The 22995-nt window shown below is 43.9% G+C and overlaps 1 protein-coding gene across 3 annotated transcripts in view; it reads left to right on the plus strand.

The window, feature by feature from the left end:
• Nucleotides 1–22113, plus strand: part of sigirr (single immunoglobulin and toll-interleukin 1 receptor (TIR) domain) — a 60503-nt gene extending 38390 nt beyond the window's left edge. For 2 of the 3 annotated variants that reach the window (XM_068046093.1, XM_068046095.1), the window contains 3 exons: nucleotides 5648–5798; nucleotides 12525–12699; nucleotides 15187–16508. In XM_068046093.1, coding sequence (XP_067902194.1) covers nucleotides 5648–5798; nucleotides 12525–12699; nucleotides 15187–15380 — 520 coding nt within the window. In that variant the 3' untranslated portion in view covers nucleotides 15381–16508. Of the gene's footprint in view, nucleotides 1–5647; nucleotides 5799–12524; nucleotides 12700–15186; nucleotides 16509–21680 lie in introns of those variants that run through there. The other variant, XM_068046094.1, reaches the window with a different exon arrangement.
• The last annotated feature ends 882 nt before the right edge of the window (nucleotides 22114–22995 follow it).

Raw genomic sequence — 22995 nt, forward strand, 5'->3', positions numbered from 1 at the left:
GGAGGTGTAATACTTGCCCATTTACCTCCTCTCTCCTCACTATCGCAGGCCCCAAACACTCCTTTCAGGTGAAGCAGCCGTTTACTTGTACTTCTTTCAATGTAGTATACTGTATTCGCTGCTCACAATGTGGTCTCCTCTACATTGGGGAGACCAACCGCAGACTGGGTGACTGCTATGCGGAACATCTCCACTCAGTCTGAAAGCATGACCCCGAGCTTCCGTTTGCTTGCCATTTCAACACACCCCCCTGCTCTCATGCTCACATCACTGTCCCGAGATTGATGCAGCGTTCCAGTGAACATCAACGCAAGCTCGAGGAACAGCATCTCATTTAACGATTAGGCACACTACAGCCTGCCGGACTGAACATTGAGTTCAATAATTTGAGAGCATGACGGGCCCCCCATTTTACTTTTATTTTTAGTTATTTTTTCTTTTTTCTTTTTTTTTTTGTTTATTTTATTTTATTTCATCTTGGTTTGTTCAGTTTGCTTACCCACTGTTTTTTTCATGTTTGTACTTGCGGCTGTTCAGTTTTCAGTGCGTTAACACCCTATCTGTACTAATGCTTTGTCTTTCAATACACCATTAACATATTGTTTGCCTTTCCTCCATGAACTTCTGGTTGGTTATTCTGTGACCCTCTGTCCTATCTACACCTTCTTTGTTATTTCTTGCACCACCCCCCCCCCCCCCCCCCCCCCCCACCACCACTTTACTTGCTTATAACCTTTCACATTTTTAATATTTGCCAGTTCTGAAGAAGGGTCACTGACCTGAAACGTTAACTCTGCTTCTCTCTCCAAAGATGCTGCCAGACCTGCTGAGTATTTCCAGCATTTCTTGTTTTTATTACAAATTATGGGTTGAACCTGAAAGGTTCTCAATTTGTATGGATTGGTACCACACCAAGCAGGATGTTTGCCCATTTAGCCATTGAGGAGCTAACACACTATCTCCAAATGTAAAGAAGCTCTGCTTCTCCCTGAAACATCTCTAGATCCTCATGGTGTTGCTCTCTATTTGTTATTGGAGAGTTGCGAATGGCCACAAATCTTTATTCGTAGTTTATATATGTGCAGGTCTTAAGGATCCACAAAATGAGCCTTAGATAGAGGGGGATTTACATATGAGATAGTTGTATGTAATGAGGTAGCTCTGATATATAGGATGCATAAATGTTGTTTTATTTATAAGCCATCTTGCACAGAGATTAGAGGTTAGATGCCTAGGTAGGTGTAGATGTACATAATAGGGGTCAGTAGGGTATATGGAATTAAGTTTTGTATGAATGGGCATGGATGAGTATGAAATGGGGAAGATTTACATACGCAGGAGATCAGTCAGTTTATGCAATGGGAGAAAATGACATTGGGTTGGGTATGTTTGGCTTTGTCTGATGTGACCTGTTTTGGGTACATACAAACATACGAATTAGGAGCAGGAGTAGGCCACTTGGCCCCTCGAGCCTGGTCTGCCATTCAATAAGATCATGGCTGATCTGATTGTAATCTCAACTCCACATTCCCACCTATCCCCGATAACCTTTCAACCCCTTGCTTATCAAGACTCTATCTACCTCTGCCTTGAAAATATTCAAAGGCTCTGCTTCCACTGCCTTTTGGGGAAGAGAGTTCCAAAGATTCACGACCGTCTGAGAGAAAAAATTTCTCATCATTTATGTCTTAAATGCGAGACCCCTTATTTTTAAACAGTGACTCCTAGTTCCAGATTCTCCCACAAGGGGGAACATCCTTTCCACATCCACCCTGTCGAGACCCCTCAGGATCTTATATGTTTCAATTAAGTCACCTCTTACTCTTCTAGACTCCAGCAGATACAGGCCTAGCCTGTCCAATCTTTCCTCGTAAGATAGCCCACCCATTCCAGGTATTAGTCCAGTAAACCTTCTCTGAACTGCTTCCAATGCATTTACATCCTTCCTTAAATAAGGAGACCAATACTGTACACAGTAGTCCAGATATGGTCTCACCAATGCCCTGTATAGCTGAACCATAACACCCTACTTTTGTATTCAATTCCCCTTGCAATAAACGATAACATTCTATTAGCTTTCCTAATTACTTGCTGAACCTGCATTTTAACCTTTTGCATGTACTAGGACACCCAGATCCCTCTGCATTTCAGAGCTCTGCAATCTCTCACCATTTAGATAATATGCTTCTTTTTTATTCTTCCTGCCAAAATGGACAATTTCACATTTTCTCACATTATACTCCATTTGCAAGATCTTTGCCCACTCAATTAACCTATCTATATCCCTTTGTAGCCTCCTTATGTCCTCTTCACAACTTACTTTCCTATTTATCTTTAGCAACAATACCTTTGGTCCCTTCATCCAAGTCATTTATGTAAATTGTAAAAAGTTGAGGCCCCAGCACTGATCCCTGTAGCACACCACTCGTTACATCTTGCCAACCAAAAGATGACTCATTTATGCCTACTCTCTGTTTCCTGTTAGCTAGCCAATCTTCTACCCATGCCAATAAGTTATCCCCTTCACCATGAGCTTTTATTTTCCCCAATAACCTTTGCTGTGGCACCTCATCAGATGCCTTCTGGAAATCTAAGTACAGTATATCCACTGGTTCCCCTTTATCCACAGCACATGTTACTTCTTCAAAGAACTCCAATAAATTGCTTAGACGTGATTTCCGTTTCACAAAACCATGTTGACTGTGCCTGATTACCTTGAATTTTTCTAAGTGCCCTGCAATAACATCTTTAATAATAGTTTCTAACATTTTCCCTAAGACAGATGTTAAGCTCACTAGCCTGTAGTTTCCTGCTTTCTGTCTCCCTCTCTTTTTGAATAAAGGAGTTACATTGGCTATTTTCCAATCTAACGGAACCTTCCCCGAATCTAGGGAATTTTGGAAAATTAAAACCAACGCATCAACTATCTCACTAGCCACTTCTTTTGGGACCCTAGGATGAAATCCATCAGGACCCAGGTACTTGTCAGCCCGCAGCTCCAACAATTTACTCAGTACCATTTCCCTGGTGATTGTAATTTTATTGAATTCCTCCCTCGCTTCCATTTCCTGATTTACATCTATTTTTGGGATGTTACTTGTATCCTCTATAGTGAAAACCGAGGCAAAATACCTGCTTAATTCATCTACCATATCCTTATTTTTCCTTATTAATTCCCCAGACTCTCTCTCTATAGGACCAACGCTCACTTTGTTAACTTTTCTTTTTTAAATAGCTATAGAAACTCTTACTATCTGCTTTTATCTTTTTAGCTAGCTTTCTCTCATTAGTGTCCGAGTGTCCTAGCTTTTTCCCTCCTTATCAATCTTTTAGTCATTCTTTGCTGTTATTTATATTCTGTTTATATTCTGTCCAATCTTCTGACTTGCCACCCAACTTTGCACAATTATATGCTTTTTCTTTAAGTTTGATACTATCTTTAACTTTTTTAGTTAATCACGGATGGTAGGTCCTCCCCTTGGAATTTTTCTTTCTCATTGGAATGTATCTATTCTGTATATTCTGAAATATCCCTTTAAATGTCTACCACTGCATCTCTATTGACTTATCCCTTAACCTAATTTGCCAGTTCTGCTTCATGCCCTCATAATTGCCCTTATTTGAGTTTAAAATACTAGTCTTAGACCCATCCTTCTCTCCCTCAAGCTGAATGTAAAATTCAGTCATATTATGATCGCTGCTTCCTAGGCGTGCCTTCATCATGAGGTCATCAATTAATCCTATCTCATTGCACAATACCTGGTCTAGTATAGCCTGCTTTCTGGTTGTCTCCAGAATGTGCTGTTCTAAGAAACTATCCCGAAAACATCCTATGAACTGCTCATCTAGGCTACCTTTGCCCATCTGATTTTTCCAGTCTATATGTAGATTAAAATCCCCCATGATTATCAATGTACCTTTCTGACAAGCTGCCATTATTTCTTCCTTTACACTTTGTCCTACTGTGTGGTTAGTTAGGGGCCCTGTATACATTCCAACAAGTGATTTCTTGCCTTTATCATTGCTCATCTCGACCCAAACCACTTCTACATCCTGGTTTCCTGATCTTAGATCATCCCTCTCTAATGTGCTAATACCATCATTAAATAACAGAGCCGCCCCGCTACCTTTTCCTAGCTTCCTGTCCTTCCTAAATATCATGTACCCTTCAATATTCGGGTCCCAATCTATGTCATCCTGCAGCCATGTCTCTGTAATGGCTATCAGATTGTAATTATTAGTTTCTATTTGCATTATCAGTTCATCTGTTTTGTTTTGAATGCTACCTGCATTCAGATACAGAGCCTTTAGTTTTGCCCTTTTATTATTTTTGCAATGTCTATCCTTGACTGCTGATTTACTCTTAGATTTGTATTCTCTATCGGTCCTTGTCATGGTCTGTTTATCATTTCCCATATTCATACCTTTCTCTCTACTCTTTGATTTACCACATCTTCCCAAATTTGATCCCTTGCCTTCCTTATTTAGTTTAAAACCCTCTCTACTTCCCTAGTTATGTTGCTCTCTAGAACATCAGTCCCAGTATGGTTCAGCTGTAGATCGTCCCAACGGTACAGTCCCCACTTTCCCCAGTACTGGTGCCAGTGTCCCACAAACTGGAACACACTTCTACCACATCAGTCCTTGAGCCACGCATTCATTTCTCTAATCTTATTTGCTTTATGCCAGTTTGCACGTGGCTCAGGTAATAATCCAGAGATTATTATCTTTGAGGTTCTGATTCTTAATTTGGTGCCTAGCTCCTCATACTGACTATGCAGAACCTTCTTCCTTGTCCTGCCTATGTCGTTGGTACCTACATGGACCATGATGACTGGATCCTCCCCCTCCCACTGTAAGTTCCTCTCCAGCCCTGAGCAGATGTCCCGAACCCTGGCACCGGGCAGGCAACACAGCCGTCTGGACTCTCGCTCTTTGCTGCAGAGAACAGTGTCAATCTCCCTCACTATACTGTCCCCTACTACCAGTACATTCCTTTTTGCTCCCCCCACTCGAATGGCTTCCTGTACCACGGTGCCATAGCCAGTTAGCTCATCCACCCTGCAGCCCTCATTCTCATCCAAATAAGCTGAAAGAACCTCAAACCTGGTGGACAAAGACAAAGGCTGAGGCTTCTGCACTCCTGCCCTCTGGGTCCCTTTACCTGCTTCAGCTGCAGCCACACTCTCCTGTCCCTAACCACTGACCAAATCAGAAGACCCTATCCTAAGGGATGTAAGGCCTCCTGGTTCAAAGTGTTCAGGTAACTTTCCCGTTCCGTGATGTGTTGCAGTGTCTGCTGCCAGTTCAATGACTCTGAGCCGAAGCTCAATGAGGCGCAAACACTTACTGCAGACGTATTTGCCCTGGATCACACGACAAAAGACTTGAAGTAACAAGTATTGTGTGTTGCTAATGTTTTGTGCAGCTAGGTTTTGGTATGGTTCAGATCTTAGAAACAGCTAAAGCCTGGAGTGGTCAATATGGGTTAAGTCTAAGGGCAAGTCCTGCTATGGTCAGGGTGCTGTAAGGTCTATAGTTGGCCACGTTAGATGAAATTAAGTTCTGGATTGGTTTGTGTGGGTCCTGCTGATTTGAGTTGTCAGATTTGTTCATTATTCTGACAGGTATACCTTGTCTTTTGCAGGGAAGCTCTATGGCAGCTGTTGGATCTCTCCAGGAGGCCGATCTTCATCATGTTCGAGAGCCAGTACAGGGAGCTGTCTCACCCCGCCATTCAACTTCTCAAAGCACAGAGGAAAAGCATTACTCTCCTACTGTGGACCTCCACATCAATGGTACAGTAGTTGAACATCCAAGCTAAATGTAACTGAAACCTGACCAAATAGAATAGCTCTGAAACCTCTGCTCTGTGCATCCAGGGGCCTAAATGATAAACTTATAAACGAGCACACAAAGAGTGGCATAATGATTATACTTTTCTGTAGCATTTCAATCAATGGTGGGGTGGATTTGGGTAAATTATTCAAACTGAAACAGAGGAAAAATGCTGGTGGGAGCACGGTGGTATACAAGCCAAGAGGCCCTGAAAGCCTTTAACATTGACATCATGGCATGGAATATCCCTCACTCCTGCATCCCCATCAAGCCAGATGACTAATCCTAGTTCATTGAGGAGCAGCACCAGGCATTCCTGAAAATGAAGAGCAAACCTGGCGAAGTTACAACACTGAACTACATGCATGCTAAACAGTGAAAACAACATGGAATAGTCAGGGTTTACTGATCCCACAATTAATGGATCAGGTCGAAGTCTGCAGTCCTTCCATATCAGTCGTAAATGGAAGTAGACAAGAATAACGATGTAGCATCTTTAACATAATAAGACGTCCCAGGACCCTTCACAGGAGCATTATCAAACAAAATTCGGCACCAAGTAACATAAGAAAATATTAGGATAGGTGACCAAAACCTTGGTCAAAGTTATAGGTTTTAAGGAGCACCTTTTTTATTATTCGCTTGCGGGATGTGGGTGTCGCTGGCGAGGCCAGCATTTATTGCCCATCCCTAATTGCCCTTGAGAAGGTGGTAGTGAACTGCCTTCTTGAACTGCTACAGTCCTTGGGGTGTAGGCACACCAACAGTGCTTCTAGGGAAGGAGTTCCAGGATTTTGACCCAGGCTAGGAACAGTGATCTAGTTCCAAGTCAGGATGGTATGTGGTTTGGAGGGGAACCTGCAGGTGGTGGTGTTCCCATGCATCTGCTGCCCTTGTCCTTCTAGGTGGTAGAGGTCGCGGGTTTGGAAGGCGCTGTTGAAAGAGTCTTGATGAGTTGCAGCAGTGTATCTTGTAGATGGTATAGACTGCTGCTACTGTGTATCGGTGGTAAAGGGAGTGGATGGGGTGCCAATCTAACAGGCTGCTTTGTCCTGGATAGTGTCGAGCTTCTTGATTGTTGTTGGAGCTGCACCCATCCAGGCAAGTGGAGAGTATTCCATCACACTCCTGACTTGTGCCTTGTAGATGGTGGACAGGCATTGGGGAGACAGGAGGTGAGTTACTCGGTGCAGAATTCTTAGCCTCTGACCTGCTCTTGTAGCCACAGCATTTATGTGGCTGGTCCAGTTCAGTTTCTGCTCAATGGTAACCCCCAGGATGTTGATACTGGGGGATTCAGCAATGGTAGTGCCATTGAATGCAAGGGGAGATGGTTAGATTTTCTCTTGTTTGCCATGGTCATTGCCAGGCACTTGTGTGGCACGAATGTTATTTGCCACTTATCAGCCCAAGTCTGAATGTTGTCCAAGCCATGTGGCGTCTGGACACGGACTGCTTCAGTATCTGAGGAGTTGCGAATGGTGCTAAACATTGTGCAATCATCAGCAAACTTTCCCACCTCTGACTTTATGTTGGAGGGAAGGGTCATTAATGAAGCAGCTGAAGATGGTTGGGCCTTATACTCTACCCTGAGGTTCTCCTGCATTGATGTCCTGGGATTGAGATGATTGATCTCCAATAACCACAACCATCTTCCATTGTGCTAGGTATGACTCCAACAAGCGGAGATTTTTCCCCTGATTCCCATTGACTCCAGTTTTGCTGGGGCTCCTTGATGTCATACTCCATCAAATGCTGCCTTGATGTCATGGGCAGTCACTCTCACCTCACCTCTGGAGTTCAGTTCTTTTGTCCATGTTTGGACCAAGGCTGTAATGAGGTCAGGAGTTGAGTGGCCCTGGCAGAACCCAAACTGAGCATCAGTGAGCAGGTTATTGCTGAGCAAGTGCTGCTTGATAGCACTGTCGACGACACCTTCCATCACTTTGCTGATGGTCAACAGTAGACTGATGGGGCAGTAATTGGCTGGTTTGAATTTTTCCTGCTTTTTGTGGACAGGATATGCCTGGGCAATTAAAAAAAAAGCAGGACCTTAAAGGAGGAGAGAGAGAGCTAAAGAGGTGGACAGGGTTAGGGAGGCAATTCCAGAGCCTAGGCCTAGCCAGCGGAAGGAATGGCCACCAGTGGTGGTGTGCTTTAAATTGGCGATGTGCAAGAGACCAAAATTGGAGGAGTGCAGAGATCTCAGAGGGTTGTAGGGCTCGAGGAGATTATAATAGTCATGTCTAGAGGTTACAAAGGCATAGATGAGAGTTTCAGCACCACATGAGGTGATACAGGGTTGGTGATGTGCAATGCTATGGAGGTGGAAGTAGGCGATCTTGGAAATAGAGCAGAAAGATGGTTGGACACTCGTCTTGGTCAAATAGAACACCAGGGTTGTGAACAGTCTGGTTCAGCCTCAGACAGTAGCAAGAGAGATGAATGGAGTCAGTGGCTAGTGACAATTAAGAAACTACTAGGAGGAGGAGGCTCCATGAATATCCCCATCTTCAATGATGGCGGAACTCAGCATGAGTGCAGAAGACAAAATTGAACATTCACAACCATCTCCAGCCAGAAGTGCTGAGTGGATAATCCATTTCTGCCTCCTGAGGCCCCCAGCATCACAAAGTCAGTCAGTCTTCAGCAAATTTTATTCACTTCACATGATGTCAAGAAATGTCTGAGCTTTCTGGATACAGCAAAGGCTATGGGCCCCGAAGAGCTCTAGAACTAGCTGTGCCCCTAGCCAAGCTGTCCCAGTGCTGATACAACACTAGCTACTACCCAACAATGTGTAAAATTCTATAGGTATGTCCTTTTACATGAAAAACAGGATACATTTAATCCAGCCAATTATAATTCTATCAGCTCATTCCTAATCAATATCAAAGAGAAGGAAGGAGTTGTCAACAACACTATCAAGTGACACTTACTCAGTAGTGGCCTGCACACCACTCAACTCCAGATCATATTACAATCTTGGTTTAAACATGGACACCGAACTGAATTCCAGAGGTAAGGTGAGAGTGACTGCGCTTGACATCAAGCATTCACAGAGTGTGGTACCAAGAAGCCACAGCAAAAATTAAGTCAGTGGAGATCAGGGAAAAACCACTCCAGTGGCTGGAATCATACCTGGCACAAAGGAAGATGGCCATGACTGTTGGCCAGTCATGTCAGCTCCAGGACATTGAAGAAGTTCCTCAGGGCAGCATCTTGAGTTGCTTCATCAATACCTTTCCTCCATCATAAAGTCACAATGGGTTGTACACTGATGATTGCAAAGTGTTTCAGCTCTGTTTGCAATTCCTCATGTAATGAAGCAGTCCATGCTCGCATGCAGCAAGACCTGGACAACTCAAGGAGTGGGATGATAAGTGGCAAGTAATGTTTGTGCCACACAAGTGCCAGGCAATGGCCACATTCAACAAGTGAAAGTCTAACCATCTTTTCTTGATTATATTGGTATTGCTGTTGCCAAGACCCTGACGATCAACCTCCTGGGGGTACCTTTTGACCAGAAATTCAACTGGCCCAATAACATTAATGCCATGGTCATTTGAGCAGGTCAGAGGCTTGGTTGTCTATGGCAATTGACTCAATGCCTCTTCACCACCTACAAAGCACATTAGAAGTGTAATTAAAATACTGTCCGCTTGCCTGGATGGATGCAGCAGCAACAACACTCAAAGCTCGATACCATCCAGGACAAAGAAGCCTACTAGATTGGCTCCTTATTCTCTACCCTAAATGTTCACCTCCTTTGCCACCAACTACTGTAGCTGCAGTGTGTACTGTCTACAAGATGTATTGCAGGACTCTCCAAGGCTCCTTTGGCAGAACCTCCCAAATCTGTGACCTCTATCACTGAGAAGGACAAAGACAGCAGATGCATGGGAACATCATCACCTTCAAGTCATGAACCATCCTGACTTATATCGCTGTTCCTTCATCTTCTGGAACTCCCTGCTGAGCAGCACTGTGGGAGCACCTTTTTACACCCACTGCCAGAGGAAGAATTCAAACAAAACAGTGATCTCATTTCAAAAGCGATTGATATGCAGTAAAGTACTGTGGGACATCCTGAGATAATGAAAGTACAAGTTCCTTCCCTCACTCCCTCTTTCCTTCCCTCTCTATAATTCCCAATTCCAATCTGCTTCTCAGCTGCTTTCTTAGGTTTGGCATGTCATTCCTGTATATTGTTTGAGCCTGAGCTGATTGTCAGACTCCATTTTCCATCCATAATTAAGACCACCTACTTCCACCTTTCCAACACTCTGCACCTGTATCCTTACCTCATGCCCACTGTTAGAACCCTCATCCGAACAAAGAACAGTACAGCACAGGAACAGGCCATTCGGCCCTCCAAGCCTGCACCGATCTTGATGCCTGCCTAAACTAAAACCCTCTGCACTTCCGGGGACCGTATCCCTCTATTCCCATCCGATCCATGTATTTGTCAAGATGCCTCTTAAACGTCATTATCGTACCTGCTTCCACCACCTCCCCCGGCAGCAAGTTCCAGGCACTCACCACCCTTTGTGTAAAGAACTTGCCTCGCACATCCCCTCTAAACTTTGCCCCTCTCACCTTAAACCTATGTCCCCTAGTAACTGACTCTTCCACCCTGGGAAAAAGGTTCTGACTATCCACTCTGTCCATGCCACTCATAACTTTGTAAACCTCTATCATGTCACCCCTCCACCTCCGTCGTTCCAGTGAAAACAATCCGAGTTTATCCAAACTCTCCTCATAGCTAATGCCCTGCAGACCAGGCAACATCCTGGTAAACCTCTTCTGTACCCTCTCCAGAGCTTCCACGTCCTTCTGGTAGTGTGGCAACCAGAATTGCATGCAATATTCTAAGTGTGGCCTAACTAAAGTTCTGTACAGCTGCAGCATGACTTGCCAAGTTTTATACTCTGTGCCCCAACCGATGAAGGCAAGCATGCTGTATGCCTTCTTGACTACCTTATCCACCTGCGTTGCCACTTTCAGTGACCTGTGGACCTGTACGCCCAGATCTCTCTGCCTGTCAATACTCCCAAGGGTTCTACCATTTACTGTATACTTCCCACCTGCATTAGATCTTCCAAAATGCATTACCTCACATTTGTCCAGATTAAACTCCATCTGCCATTTCTCCGCCCAAGTCTCCAACCGATCTATATCCTGTTGTATCCTCTGACAATTCTCATCACTATCCCCAACTCCACCAACCTTTGTGTCGTCTGCAAACTTACTAATCAGACCAGTTCCATTTTCCTCCAAATCATTTATATATACTACAAAGAGCAAAGGTCCCAGCACTGATCCCTGCGGAACACCACTAGTCACATCCCTCCATTCAGAAAAGCACCCTTCCACTGCTACCCTCTGTCTTCTATGACCGAGCCAGTTCTGTATCCATCTTGCCAGCTCACCTCTGATCCCGTGTGACTTCACCTTTTGTACCAGTCTGCCATACCTTTGTCACCTTCTGGCACCTGATTGGGAGATCAGCCCTTAAATCTTTTCTTAAAGTAGATGGCTGCAATAGGGAATCGTGACTGATCTGGGTAGATCTGGGCAAATTCTTCATATTGAACCAAAGGGGAAATTGCGAGAAGTTTCTAAACTGGGCAACAGTGCTTGTGGATTAATTATTTCCCACTGAAAGCTGTTAACATTGACTCCTGATTTGGGCAGGTCAGGTTGACACCTCCATTAGTGAATAGTGGATGGACACACTGACACCCAGCACAGCGAATTAGGCTTGGGTAAGCGAGACTGGCGCCATGCACAACGAACCCAATTTTCCCATCGCAGTCAATGCAGCCTCATTGAATCACTAGATTCAGCCACATAAATACTGTGGCTACAAGAGCAGGTCAGAGGCTGGTAATTCTGCAGCGAGTAACTCACCTCCTGACTCCCCAAAACCTTTCTACCATCTACAAGGCACAAGTCCAGGAGTGTGATGGAATATTCCCCACTTGCCTGGATGGGTGCAGCTCCAACAACACTCAAGAAGCTCAAAACAATTGAGGACAAATAGGCCTGCTTGATTGACACCTTTTCCACCACCTTAAACATTCACTCCTTTTGCCACCGACGCACAGTGGCAGCAGTGTGTACCATCTACAATATGCATTGCAGCAATTTGTCAAGACTCCTTTGACAGCACCTTCCAAACCCACGACCTCTACCACCTAGAAGGACAAGGGCAGCAGACGCTTGGGAACACCACCAGCTGCAAGTTCCCCTCCAAACCACATACTTCCCTGACTTGGAACTTCATTGTTACTGGGCCAAAATCCTGGAACTTCCTCCCTAACAGCTCTGTGGGTGCACCTACATCATCTTTTCAATGGCAATTAGAGATGGGAAATAAATGTTGGCCTTGCCAGCAATGCCCGTATCCCATGAACAAATAAAAGAAAAAAGTCTAGGATGAGAAAAAGCCCTTCATCCTATTGAAACTTCTTTTTCTAGGAATCTAATTCTCTATCTTAGCATCCAGCTGCAACTTAATCTGTTGAATCAAGAAACTAATAACTGTTGAATGACAGCAGGGCATGAGGGTATGAAATGATCTGGGCACATACTACATCTAGACCTACATAACAGGAAAAATTGGGAAGATTGGTCTCTAGTTCCAATTTTTACCTAACATTCTTGTGGCACTTATTTAACAGACACCTTCCTCTGAATTCTGGAAAGAGTTGCGATTGCTTTTGCCTCGGAAGGTTCCTCACCGATGTGTCATGGCAGATCCCCAGACTCGACTCCAGGACGACAAGGACCCTATGCTGATCCTTAACCCAGATTACCTGGACTGCAGATCTGACCCTGATCCTGAAGGGGACCTTGGTGAGTGGAGTGACTGATATGAGAAAACAGTTCTCAAAAGCACATAGAGTTAGGAAACCAGTAACATGTAAAAGAACAAAAGACGACGTGATTAAGTGACCCCACATTAGGTTTTAAAAGCCTGAAAATCGTGGGAGTTATTCGGTGGGGTGTGAGTTGGGTTTTAAGGAGGCTTTAAAGAAGGAGAGGGAAGTGGAAAGGCAGAGGGGATAAAGAATAAATTCCACAGTGTAGGACTTAAATGGCTGAAAGCACAGCCGCTAATAGCAGGGCAAAGTGGGAGGAGATGCATATGAGGCCAAAATCTGAGGAACGGAGAGATTTGGTGAGTGTGACTTAGGGCTGGAGGAGGTTTGAGAAGTAGAAGGGCAAGGTTATGAAATGATTCAAAGACAAGTGTACGAATTTAAGGTTTGAGGTGTCAAGGACCAGGAGCTAATATAGATTAGCAAAGACCGAGTGATTGGTGAGTGGAACTTGTCATGGGATATGTTACTGGTGACAGAATTTTGTATGAACTGAAATCTACAGAGGGTGGAGAATGGGAAGCTGGTGAGGATAGGATTGGCATTGTCATGTCTGGAGGTGACAAAGGAATGCATGAACGATTCAGTGGTAGATAAATTGAGGCAGGAGCAGAGGCTGATGATGTATCGCAGACACAAATAGGTAGTCAATGTAAAAATATATACATCTTTTTCCTGGGTACTCTATGGCTCTCTGGTCTGAACATTGACTTTACTGACTTCAGACATTAGCTATATCTTTCATTTTTTTTTACAGCAGGTATGCTAGTGATTTGGCATGGTACTGTTAGTCTCATGGTGCAGGAGGGGATGGGGGTGTAGGGAAAGCAACTGGTTGACTTTGGCTGTAAACCCTTTCTGAAAATATAGTGCTAGTGGGGTTGGGCAGAGGGGGAATCTGTGCCTGTGCTATTGGCCTTTTTTTTCTCTTGTTTTCATTTCAGTTTATTTTGCTTCTCCAATTTCCCTCCTTTTCTTGCCTTTTCCTTTGTGTGGTCCTCTCCATTTCACCGTAACTATGTACATGTTCTTTTGATTTTTAATTCCTTTCCATTGCTGATCATCACTGAGATTAGCTTTCGCATCATCTGTTTTCTATGAGACAATGAAGTCCCTCTCTGATTGAACGGCTTATTATTTCTCCCTTGTCTCTTTCCTTTTTTTTTAAACAAAAAACATCTTTACTAAACGGCTTGATTATCTTTCAGTCTTCAGTTATGACAAAGGATATAAAGTTTGAATGTTAACCCAATTTTTCTTTTTACGTGCTTTAATTGACTTGTGTATTTTCAGCATGTTCAGGGTTTTTTTTTGAAATAACTATAGTCTGACTGTTGATGTTTTGACCATAATTATGTTACATGGTGTCAGTTCTGAAGTCCCAAATTCTAAGGATAAGTCTGCACACAAATTTAAAAAATTTTTGATTCAGTGCAGTGCTGTGTAGTGTAGGTGAGGTATTTATCAGTAATTCAAGCTAACTCTACATTGGAAATGCTACAGGGCACTTTATCTGCACTTACACACTCAGTATATCTTTACTACTTGTTTATGAGAATAGAAACTGAAGGCTCAGTTTGGCGAGGGTTGAAAATAGGTGGTGATCACTGTGTTGGGTGATGTTTTAGCTTAATCTGGGGACTGTACTCAAGCTACTCTGGCTTGGTGCTGCTCTCCTGTCAATTCTGGACTGTCAAGTGTTATTTCCTTCTCTCTGGCTCACCTACTCCCAGTTGTTTCTCTCTGGCCTTCGTCCTACTGTCCTCTCCTCTCTCCAGGTTTCCCATTTGCCTTTAGCTCCATCTCCAGCTCATTTCCCCAGCCATCAAGCTTCTGGTCACCCCAACTTCAGGTTCCCAGTCCCCTACTTGTGTCTCTCTGAAGTTCCAAATCTCTTGCTCAGCCCTCTCTGTTTGCTGGTCTCCCAGTTGCTTGCCTGGCTCTTTTCTGCTGTCTGTGTACAATGGTGGCAATGTGTGGTGGCATCTAATAAAATGAATTATTTCCCCTTCTCCCTGGGGTGACTAATGGGGATCTTCTATGTGAGGCAGAAATTATGTTTCCATATATTATTGGCTAGAAAGTAGGGCGATGGTCTTGTATATTTACAGTAAAAAGCAGGGATGAGAAAAGTCCGTTAAGCTAATTGCTTCCGACCTGTCTTCTAATCACATCTCTCAGTCTCTTCTCTCTCCAGAATTAATTCTACTTATCTCTTTGAACCCATTTATACTATTTGTTTGAATATCGCTTCCTAGCAACCAATTCTACAATTCTATTACCCTTTGGGTGGAAAGGTCCATTTGACTTACCTTCTTGCTCATAATTTCTCAATTTTTAACATCTTATCTAGCAATTAGGAATTCATGAAAGACAAATTTCAGAAAGAGTGAAATTTCCCTCAACCTAGGAATACAAGAGTCTATACTGCTGGCAGTGACTGTTCTTATCTTTTTCCTAGGAGTGAGAGCACCGATTTACAAAGGCCCACCCCCACCTGTATCCGCCCTTCCTAACACACCAAAGACCAATCCCAGTGTGGAACCTCCTTGTGAGGACACAGAGAGAAATGAAGTGGATATTGCAGATCTGGGATCTCGAAATTATGGAACAAGAACAGATTTCTATTGCCTTGTAACTGAAGAAGATATTTGACTGTGGGTGCTCACAGTGCATAGCAGTGAACCACCCTATCCAGTGCAGTAATGGCTGTCAACCTCATATCTCTACCAATTCATCCCTACCAATCAATGTCTCGTATTTATTAGGTTAAATTTTCAGTAGACTACCCCTCCTGAATATATTTGCATCCCATGTTTTGTGAGTAAGTTATGGGATATGTTGCAATTACGCTAACAATTCTATAAACTTACCAATTTTTGCCTCTGACGTTCATGACCAAGCTGTATTATCACCTACTCTGTGATTGGATCTTAGTCCTGTCACATATGACTGCTAATGGCTGGAATTCTGCCCATTCAACACAGGTAGAATGCTTTACAAAAAGGCTATACGTTAAAGCAAAATTGAATGTTAATTTAAAATATAAAATGTCTGACTTTTTCTCAAAATATGATTTTCTTTATATGGCTGGCGAAGCAGGCCATGCACTGTACAATGGGATGGCATACTTTTAGTAATCTGCTCCATCTCCCAAGCAAACATCAGCCTCAAGGTTAGTGGTCATGTTGGGAGTTTCAACTGAGATTATCTGGGCATTATGTTGATTTATTTTTCATGGGGTTTAGTCTCTCTCAGTTGCTCAAATCAAAATTTCCAATCTTTCAGTTCTAAAAGTCTTGATTGAATTTCCTTTTTTCCTTCCCTGCTCCAGTAGGAATAGTCCCATTATGGAAAGTGTCTCATAACTATTTTCCCATCCGAGCATCATCTGGGTGAATCTTTGCTCTATGTTTTTCTATATCTTTAATGTCTTTTCTATAACAATGCTGTGGTATAAACAATGTTTTATACAAAGTTAAATTTACTTCTTTCCTCATTTACTTTATGGCCGGAATTTTACCAAATAAAAACGGGAGTCATCCGAGGTGTAAAATGGCAGGCAATGACGTCGGGTTGGGTCCCTGGCATCGTGATGCCTAAACGCAATTTTACACTGGTCGAACAACGGTCGAGATCGAGGCACTGCTTGCCGTCCGCTCAGAGTCAATTAAAGGCCGATTGAGGTTGTTAATAAAGCACTTGACAGTCATTTTACCCTGGTTGTCAATGTTTATGGCGATAAAACGAGTCGAAGGAGGTGTCGGGAACTGGCAGCTTTAAAAGAGCGGCAAGCAGTGTCTCTATGAAGGAGTTGAAGGGTTTTCTTTGGTTCATTGTTCATTGATATTTCTTTGCGTGATTTTTAAGTTTGGGGTTGCTTCTGCTGGTTCAGCGGGGGTCAGCTGTGTGTTAGTCACTCCTGGTCGGGCCACAGCAGTACTGATTTATTGGGTGAAGGGGAGGGGGTTGTGTGTGCCTGTTCCTACAGCAGGCTGGTAATACCTGAACTAATTGCATCTGTGGAACACAGCAGCAATGGGAATTGTGCACTCTGGAGGCAGCTCATCTAATGTGGAGGATTACGGCCCAAAGGAGGGAAAGGAGGACAACTGGCCAGGGGAACCTGCAACCTGCTGGCACACTGCAGCCTCGTAATGGGGGAGGGGGAGAAGATGACAGAGTGGCCCGGGTGCAACCACCTGTCAGGAGACAAGCCTACCCAGCAGGCAGGGTCTACCACCTGCGTTTGATCTTTCTACAGATGTCAGCGCCAATGCTGAAGAAGACTGCACCTGTCACGGGAGACTGTCACATCTCTGTGTAAGATGCTGGTAGTGGAGGTCGCTTCCAATTGCGTGGGTGGCCATCCAATGTCGGTCGCACTGAACCTAACAGTCGCTCTGAACTTCTACGCATCAGGCTTCTTCCAGGTTTCATCAGGAGACGTGCAGAGTCTCACAGTCATCAGCACATCACCGCTTTAAGGTGGTAACTGATGCCATATTTAGGCGTGGCAAACAGTTCATCAAGTTCCAGACGGACTCCGCCAGTCAGGCCAACAGAGCCAGAGGCTTCAGCACCATCGCCGGGTTCCCCATGGTCCAAGGTGTAATTGACTAAACACATGTGGCCATTAGAGCACCAACAGGTCAGTCAGGGGTCTTCATTAATTGAAAGAGGTTTCACTCAGTGAATGTGCAAATTGTCTGTGACCACCGTAAGGGTATATTGCAGGTGTGTGCTTGTTATCTTGGAAGCAGTCAGGATGCATTCATGCTCCGGAACTCCCAGATGCCAGCACTATTCAACCCTCCTGAATGCCTGCAAGGATGGATACTTGGCGACAGGGGTTACCCGCTGAAGACATAGCTCAAGACACCGTTGAGGAACCCATGGAATGAAGCTGGCAAACGGTACAATGCAAGCCATGCAACCACCAGAGTCACCATAGAGCAGATCATAGGTCTTCTGAAAATGAGATTTAGGTGTGTGGATCGCTCAGGTGGTACCCTACAGTCCTCCCCAGCAAGCAGCAATGCTTCCTCCTCCACACTGGTGAGAAATGCTAGATTTGGCACACCTCCACTAGTCCATGCCCTCTTATGGGTATTCTGGGCCCTCTTCTCCTGTGCAGACACATGACAATCATTTAAGTTACTTGGCTTGAAGGAGCACCCGCTCATCCCTTGTGCTGCATGATGCCTCTGGGACCATTGCCATTCAAGTGTACAGTTGGCACACTTCTGGTCCATTGTGCGGTGGATGGCTTCAAATTTACAGCATCAACACCTGGTTAGCTGCCCATATGAGTACAATGCCACGAGGCAATGAAACATGCCCCTTACCCTGGCAGAGCTGAGAAGGTTGTTGACCCGCTTGCAGCATTGTATCCATGTCCTGACTACACCCCAGCTGCTGACCTCCTCAGCAACCTCCAACTAGGCCGTCTTGGTGATCTGGGGAGGCCTCCTCCTGTCTGGTGGGAAGTGGACCTCCCGTCTTGCCTCAGCCGCCTGCAGGACGACATGCAGGGAGTCATTGGTGAACCTTGGGGCCATGCAGTTGGCTGTCTCAGCCATTGCTGCAAGCGGGTTCTCGTCCTCCAGCGTCTCGGGTTGCTTTATGGAAAATGATGGTGGGTCATCCCTTTAAGTGACAGGACAGCTCCTGTTCCCCTCAGCCTGGTATCTGTCTGCTATTGCAATCTTGCTCCTCCCACCATCCTCTGAGAAGCAAGCAGCCTTCTCAGAGCCACTTAAGGTTTGACAGTCCTTTTAAATGGCTTTCAGCACTTTCTTTCGGCTTTTGCCCCGTCCCCGCCATCGCTGACCTTCTCGTTCGCGGCGCCTTTTCTATTCAAAACTCCGCCGGCGAGACACTATTTGGTCACTTAGCGCTCGAGCGCGGTGGCAGCTGAGCGGGAGCGACTTCAGCACCCACTTCCACCTCCAGGACTGTGGACACATCGGGACAGGTAAAATTCCGACCTATGTCTTTGTTTATAGATCCCAAAAGGCTTTTTTTTTTAATGGCTTTATCTACATGTACTCTTACTTTCAGGAAATTCTGTACTTGAACCCCTGGGCCTCTTTCTTAATCCACATCCTTCAGCATCTTTCCAATGAATGCATATCCTGATTCCTTGTTTTTCCTCTCAAAACGTATTGCCTCACACTTAGCCATATTAACCTGCATCTGCCACCTGTCTGCCCATTCTCCTACCTTGTCTGTCATTCTGAAAACTTTTACATTTCTTTTTAACACTTTGCCAAATCTCCTACTTTTCCATTGTCAGTAAATTTCAAGATAGAGTTCCCAGTGAAAATGGACACAGCATTGACCCCTGGGGAACATCAATTCCAACCTTTCTCCAATCTGAGCCAAGAATTTACTATAACCTTTTATTCCATGTCTGGCAACCAACTTTCTATCCACATTACCTCGACTGCCATATGGCTGAAGTTTTCTAAAAGGCCTCTTGTAAGAGATCTTGACTAAAACTTTACACTAATTTTGAAGCAAGTTTGATACACATTGTGAAACAGTACCAATGTCTGCTGAGTACCTGCCCTGTAACAGCTGTACTCATGCTTCTGTTGTGGTCTGTGGCCTTTCCTGCTTGCTGATACTGCTGGGTGGTCACTATAATGTGTTAACGTGAGGAGGACCAAGAATCCAAGCTTAATTAAGTTAAAGGCAGCGCAAGTTAAAAGAATTATCCCTGTTGCCAGCATCAACTAAGACTTGTGTAGTCCTTTACTTCGGAGTCAAACCTAAAGGAAACTTAAGGAGGGATTACAAGCATTCGAAAAAAAGGCTTTTGGGGCAGGGTCTTTTGATTTTCACCTTAATACTGATCATTCTATAGCAGCCTGTGACCCTGAGACTATTGGGAAATATTTCTTCACCATCGTGTCCAGCTGAAGTAAGAGATTCTGAAATCCAGTTATGGGGTTCCCAATGGGCAGTTCCCTTTTGTTTATTTAGTGGAGAAGGAAGAGCAGCAGCACAGGATGGAAGAGAGTGAGATAGTATTCAATGGTGCCACCTTCGGCATGAAGACCTATAGCCAAGATTTAACTGCGTTTGGGCACTAAGCTCTAATATTCCCTTTCTAAAGCTCTGCACCTTTCTATCTCGCTCTCCTTTAAGATTCTCTTTACAGTTTACCTCTTTCACCTGTCCTAATATCTCCTGATGTGGCTCAGTGTCACTATATATAATGCTCCTGTGAAATGCATTAAGACATTTTACCAGATTGGACGCACTATATGAATGGAAGTTGTTTTTGGTTTATACCATCAACTCATTTCAAGCAGCTGCAGAGAATTTGTGTAATATTAATATTGCAAAATTGCAGTTGCAGCTGCAACACACAACTCAACCCCCCTTGCGCATATAGTGACTTTAATGAAGAAAAGCATCTCATTCATCTTGTCGGTGAGCAGAAGAGTTCACTGAATTTGGCAATGACTGATAGGGGGCAGTGGGAGAGCCATACAGTTTCAGCATGATGCTGGGTTCCCCAAAATACAGGGTATAATGGATGGCACTCATAGCATGGCAAACTCCTCATAAATTCCAAAAACTTTCTGAAGGTAAAGGGCAATCAATTGCTGAATGTACAAATTATGTGAGAACAGCTACAAAGAATTCTGGATGCCAGTGGCAGGAATTTCTGGAAATTCGCGTGACATTTTATCCTCAAGAATCCTGTCCTTTTGTTTTTTTTAGTTTTAGAGATACAGCACTGAAACAGGCCCTTCGGCCCACCAAGTCTGTGCCGACCATCAACCACCCATTTATACTAATCCTACACTAATTCCATATTCCTACCACATCCCCACCTGTCCCTATATTTCCCTACCACCTACCTATACTAGGGGCAATTTATAATGGCCAATTAACCTATCAACCTGCAAGTCTTTGGCATGTGGGAGGAAACCCACGCAGATACAGGAAGAACTTGCAAACTCCACACAGGCAGTACCCAGAATTGAACCCGGGTCGCTGGAGCTGTGAGGCTGCAGTGCTAACCACTGTGCTGCCCTAATATCTTTGATCTCCCTGATATCTTTAAGGAACTCAGCATGAAATAAGTGCCCGTATTCCTGAATTGACTATAATAGTCATAAATAACTGAGCACAAAATAAGTACATCTCTCTTTACAAGCAATTCAGTTCAATTTTACAATAGCACTCCTTATCTTTGCTCACCTGATACACAGAGGGTGCATGTAGTTCAAAGGACTATTCTGCTGGGTCTAGCCCCAGGCCTGGTGAAAACCACCATCCAGGATGCATAGGATGACTGGGGAGGGTTATTCTAACTACTTACCCCTTTTCAGTGATAGTGGAGCAGGATCATGAGGCATTCAGATACACTTTAAGTTGATTGGGACACCTATTTTGTTTTCGTGCTGAGCTCCTCCCAAGGGGACACTTGATAGACATAATTGATTTGACCTGGTTGCATGGGGCTAGTCATTGGTCCAATTTAAGTACATAGCTTTAGTGGAGTGCTTTTCCAGCATCTCTTTGGTCTGCTCTTTGTAGTGGGTCAGGCCCTGTCCACTCTTCCATTTTTCTTATACATTGTGTGAAAGTTTCTCAAAATTGAGTGCATTAGGTGAAAACTAGTGAGGAAGATGGCATTAGATAGATTTGTAGGACCATCCTGTTACATTATTCGCAATGTAAATAAAGCACCTGCTCCTCTGACTTGGGGCCTGTAAAAGGAGCTATCACAGCACGACACTTGTGCCTTACACTGTCTGATCACCTTACTGGGCAGCAGTTTCTCAGCACTGTCCATTTTCTTGTTAAATTTTCTCCTTCACTGTCTTACTCCTGTAACTGATGCCAAGCCCCAGGTTGAATGTACAGCTGATTTTTTTTAACCGCTAATTCAGTTTTCCAACTGTTGTATTATATTCAGTTTTCCTCCATTAGAATCCATTCAGTGGAAGAAATGCAGAACTGCACCACTTGATGCAAGATGCCACATCCATTTTGTGTGTTTGGGGAGGCACAACCTGTGTACAATTCAACGTGTGGATAAGTGACTTACAGAAATCAGAAAGAGATTTCGAAGATTTCAAGGCATTTGTATGTGGTTTCGCAGAATTTTTGAAATAACAGAAAATGCTAGAAGTGCATAGCAGTCCAATCAGCAATTAAAAAAAGATAAGACTGGCTCATGTACCAAACTCTTCAAAGCATTAAACTGTGCTATTCAGCTGTTAACTGACCAGCATTTTCTGCATGTTTAGTTTAATCTCTGCTGAATTTACATTACTCAAATAATTATTTTAATTCTGTGGGAGCTGTAATATGTAAAGGGTTAATTCAGTTTCTGAGCTGCCGACATGCAGCATTATTCAATAAAGCAATGTAATCACAACAGCCAAACTCTTTCATCTCAGTATGAGATTTTGTTTTCTCCTTGCAAAAACACAGAATCCTTTAACTGACAGTAAGATTAGAGCATCTGGTGGTGAGCAACATTGGGGTGAGGTACTAGCAGGTTGCCACAGAATGAAGTGTTGGAAATACCTCTGGTGGAGGAACAATCCACGCCCGCTAATGCTGATCCAAACAGAATGCGGAAAATGAAGTCAGTGACCAGTATCAGGGTTTATTGAGGTTGGGCTCACAGATGTAAACTCGCTCTCTTCACAGCAGGACTAGCTCTGAAGTTCCTTAATTTTTCAACAAGCCCTCAGGAACTTCAGTAAATCCATTAATGTCAATGAAATATAGAAGCTGAGTGGGCAGGTCCATGCAAGAAGCAGTTTCAACAAAACTGATTGAACCATTAAATAAATTCATTGTTTATGTTGACATACTTCAAATGGCTAGAATAGCAGCTCAGGAAATTGCATAGAGGTTCAGCACAGATATTGGAGAGAAAGCAGACTCGGATAAAAGCTGATGCCGCAATTTAGCTTCAGTTCCCCTAGGGTGGAATGAGGTAAAGTCAACTAGTGTCTGCTGGAGAGGATCAAAACCAGCTCTGCTGCACCCACCATCCCTCCTAATCACCATTGTCCCCAGTCTGGGCTCATACTTAGGGGTGAAGTACTAGCAGATTGCACAGACTCAATCTTCTCTCAACTTGATTATAAGGGAGCTACTGAGACTGCTGGAAAAACTTATACATTATTAACATCGTTTTGTTTTAATTTGTAGAATTTTTACTTTGCTGTCTCAATTTCCCCAATTTCTAGAGATTTGTGCACATAAATAGGCTAAAAGTTCTGTGCAC

This window comes from Heterodontus francisci, chromosome 14 (genome assembly GCF_036365525.1).
Source record: "Heterodontus francisci isolate sHetFra1 chromosome 14, sHetFra1.hap1, whole genome shotgun sequence".
Classification (NCBI taxonomy): Eukaryota; Metazoa; Chordata; class Chondrichthyes; order Heterodontiformes; family Heterodontidae; genus Heterodontus; species Heterodontus francisci.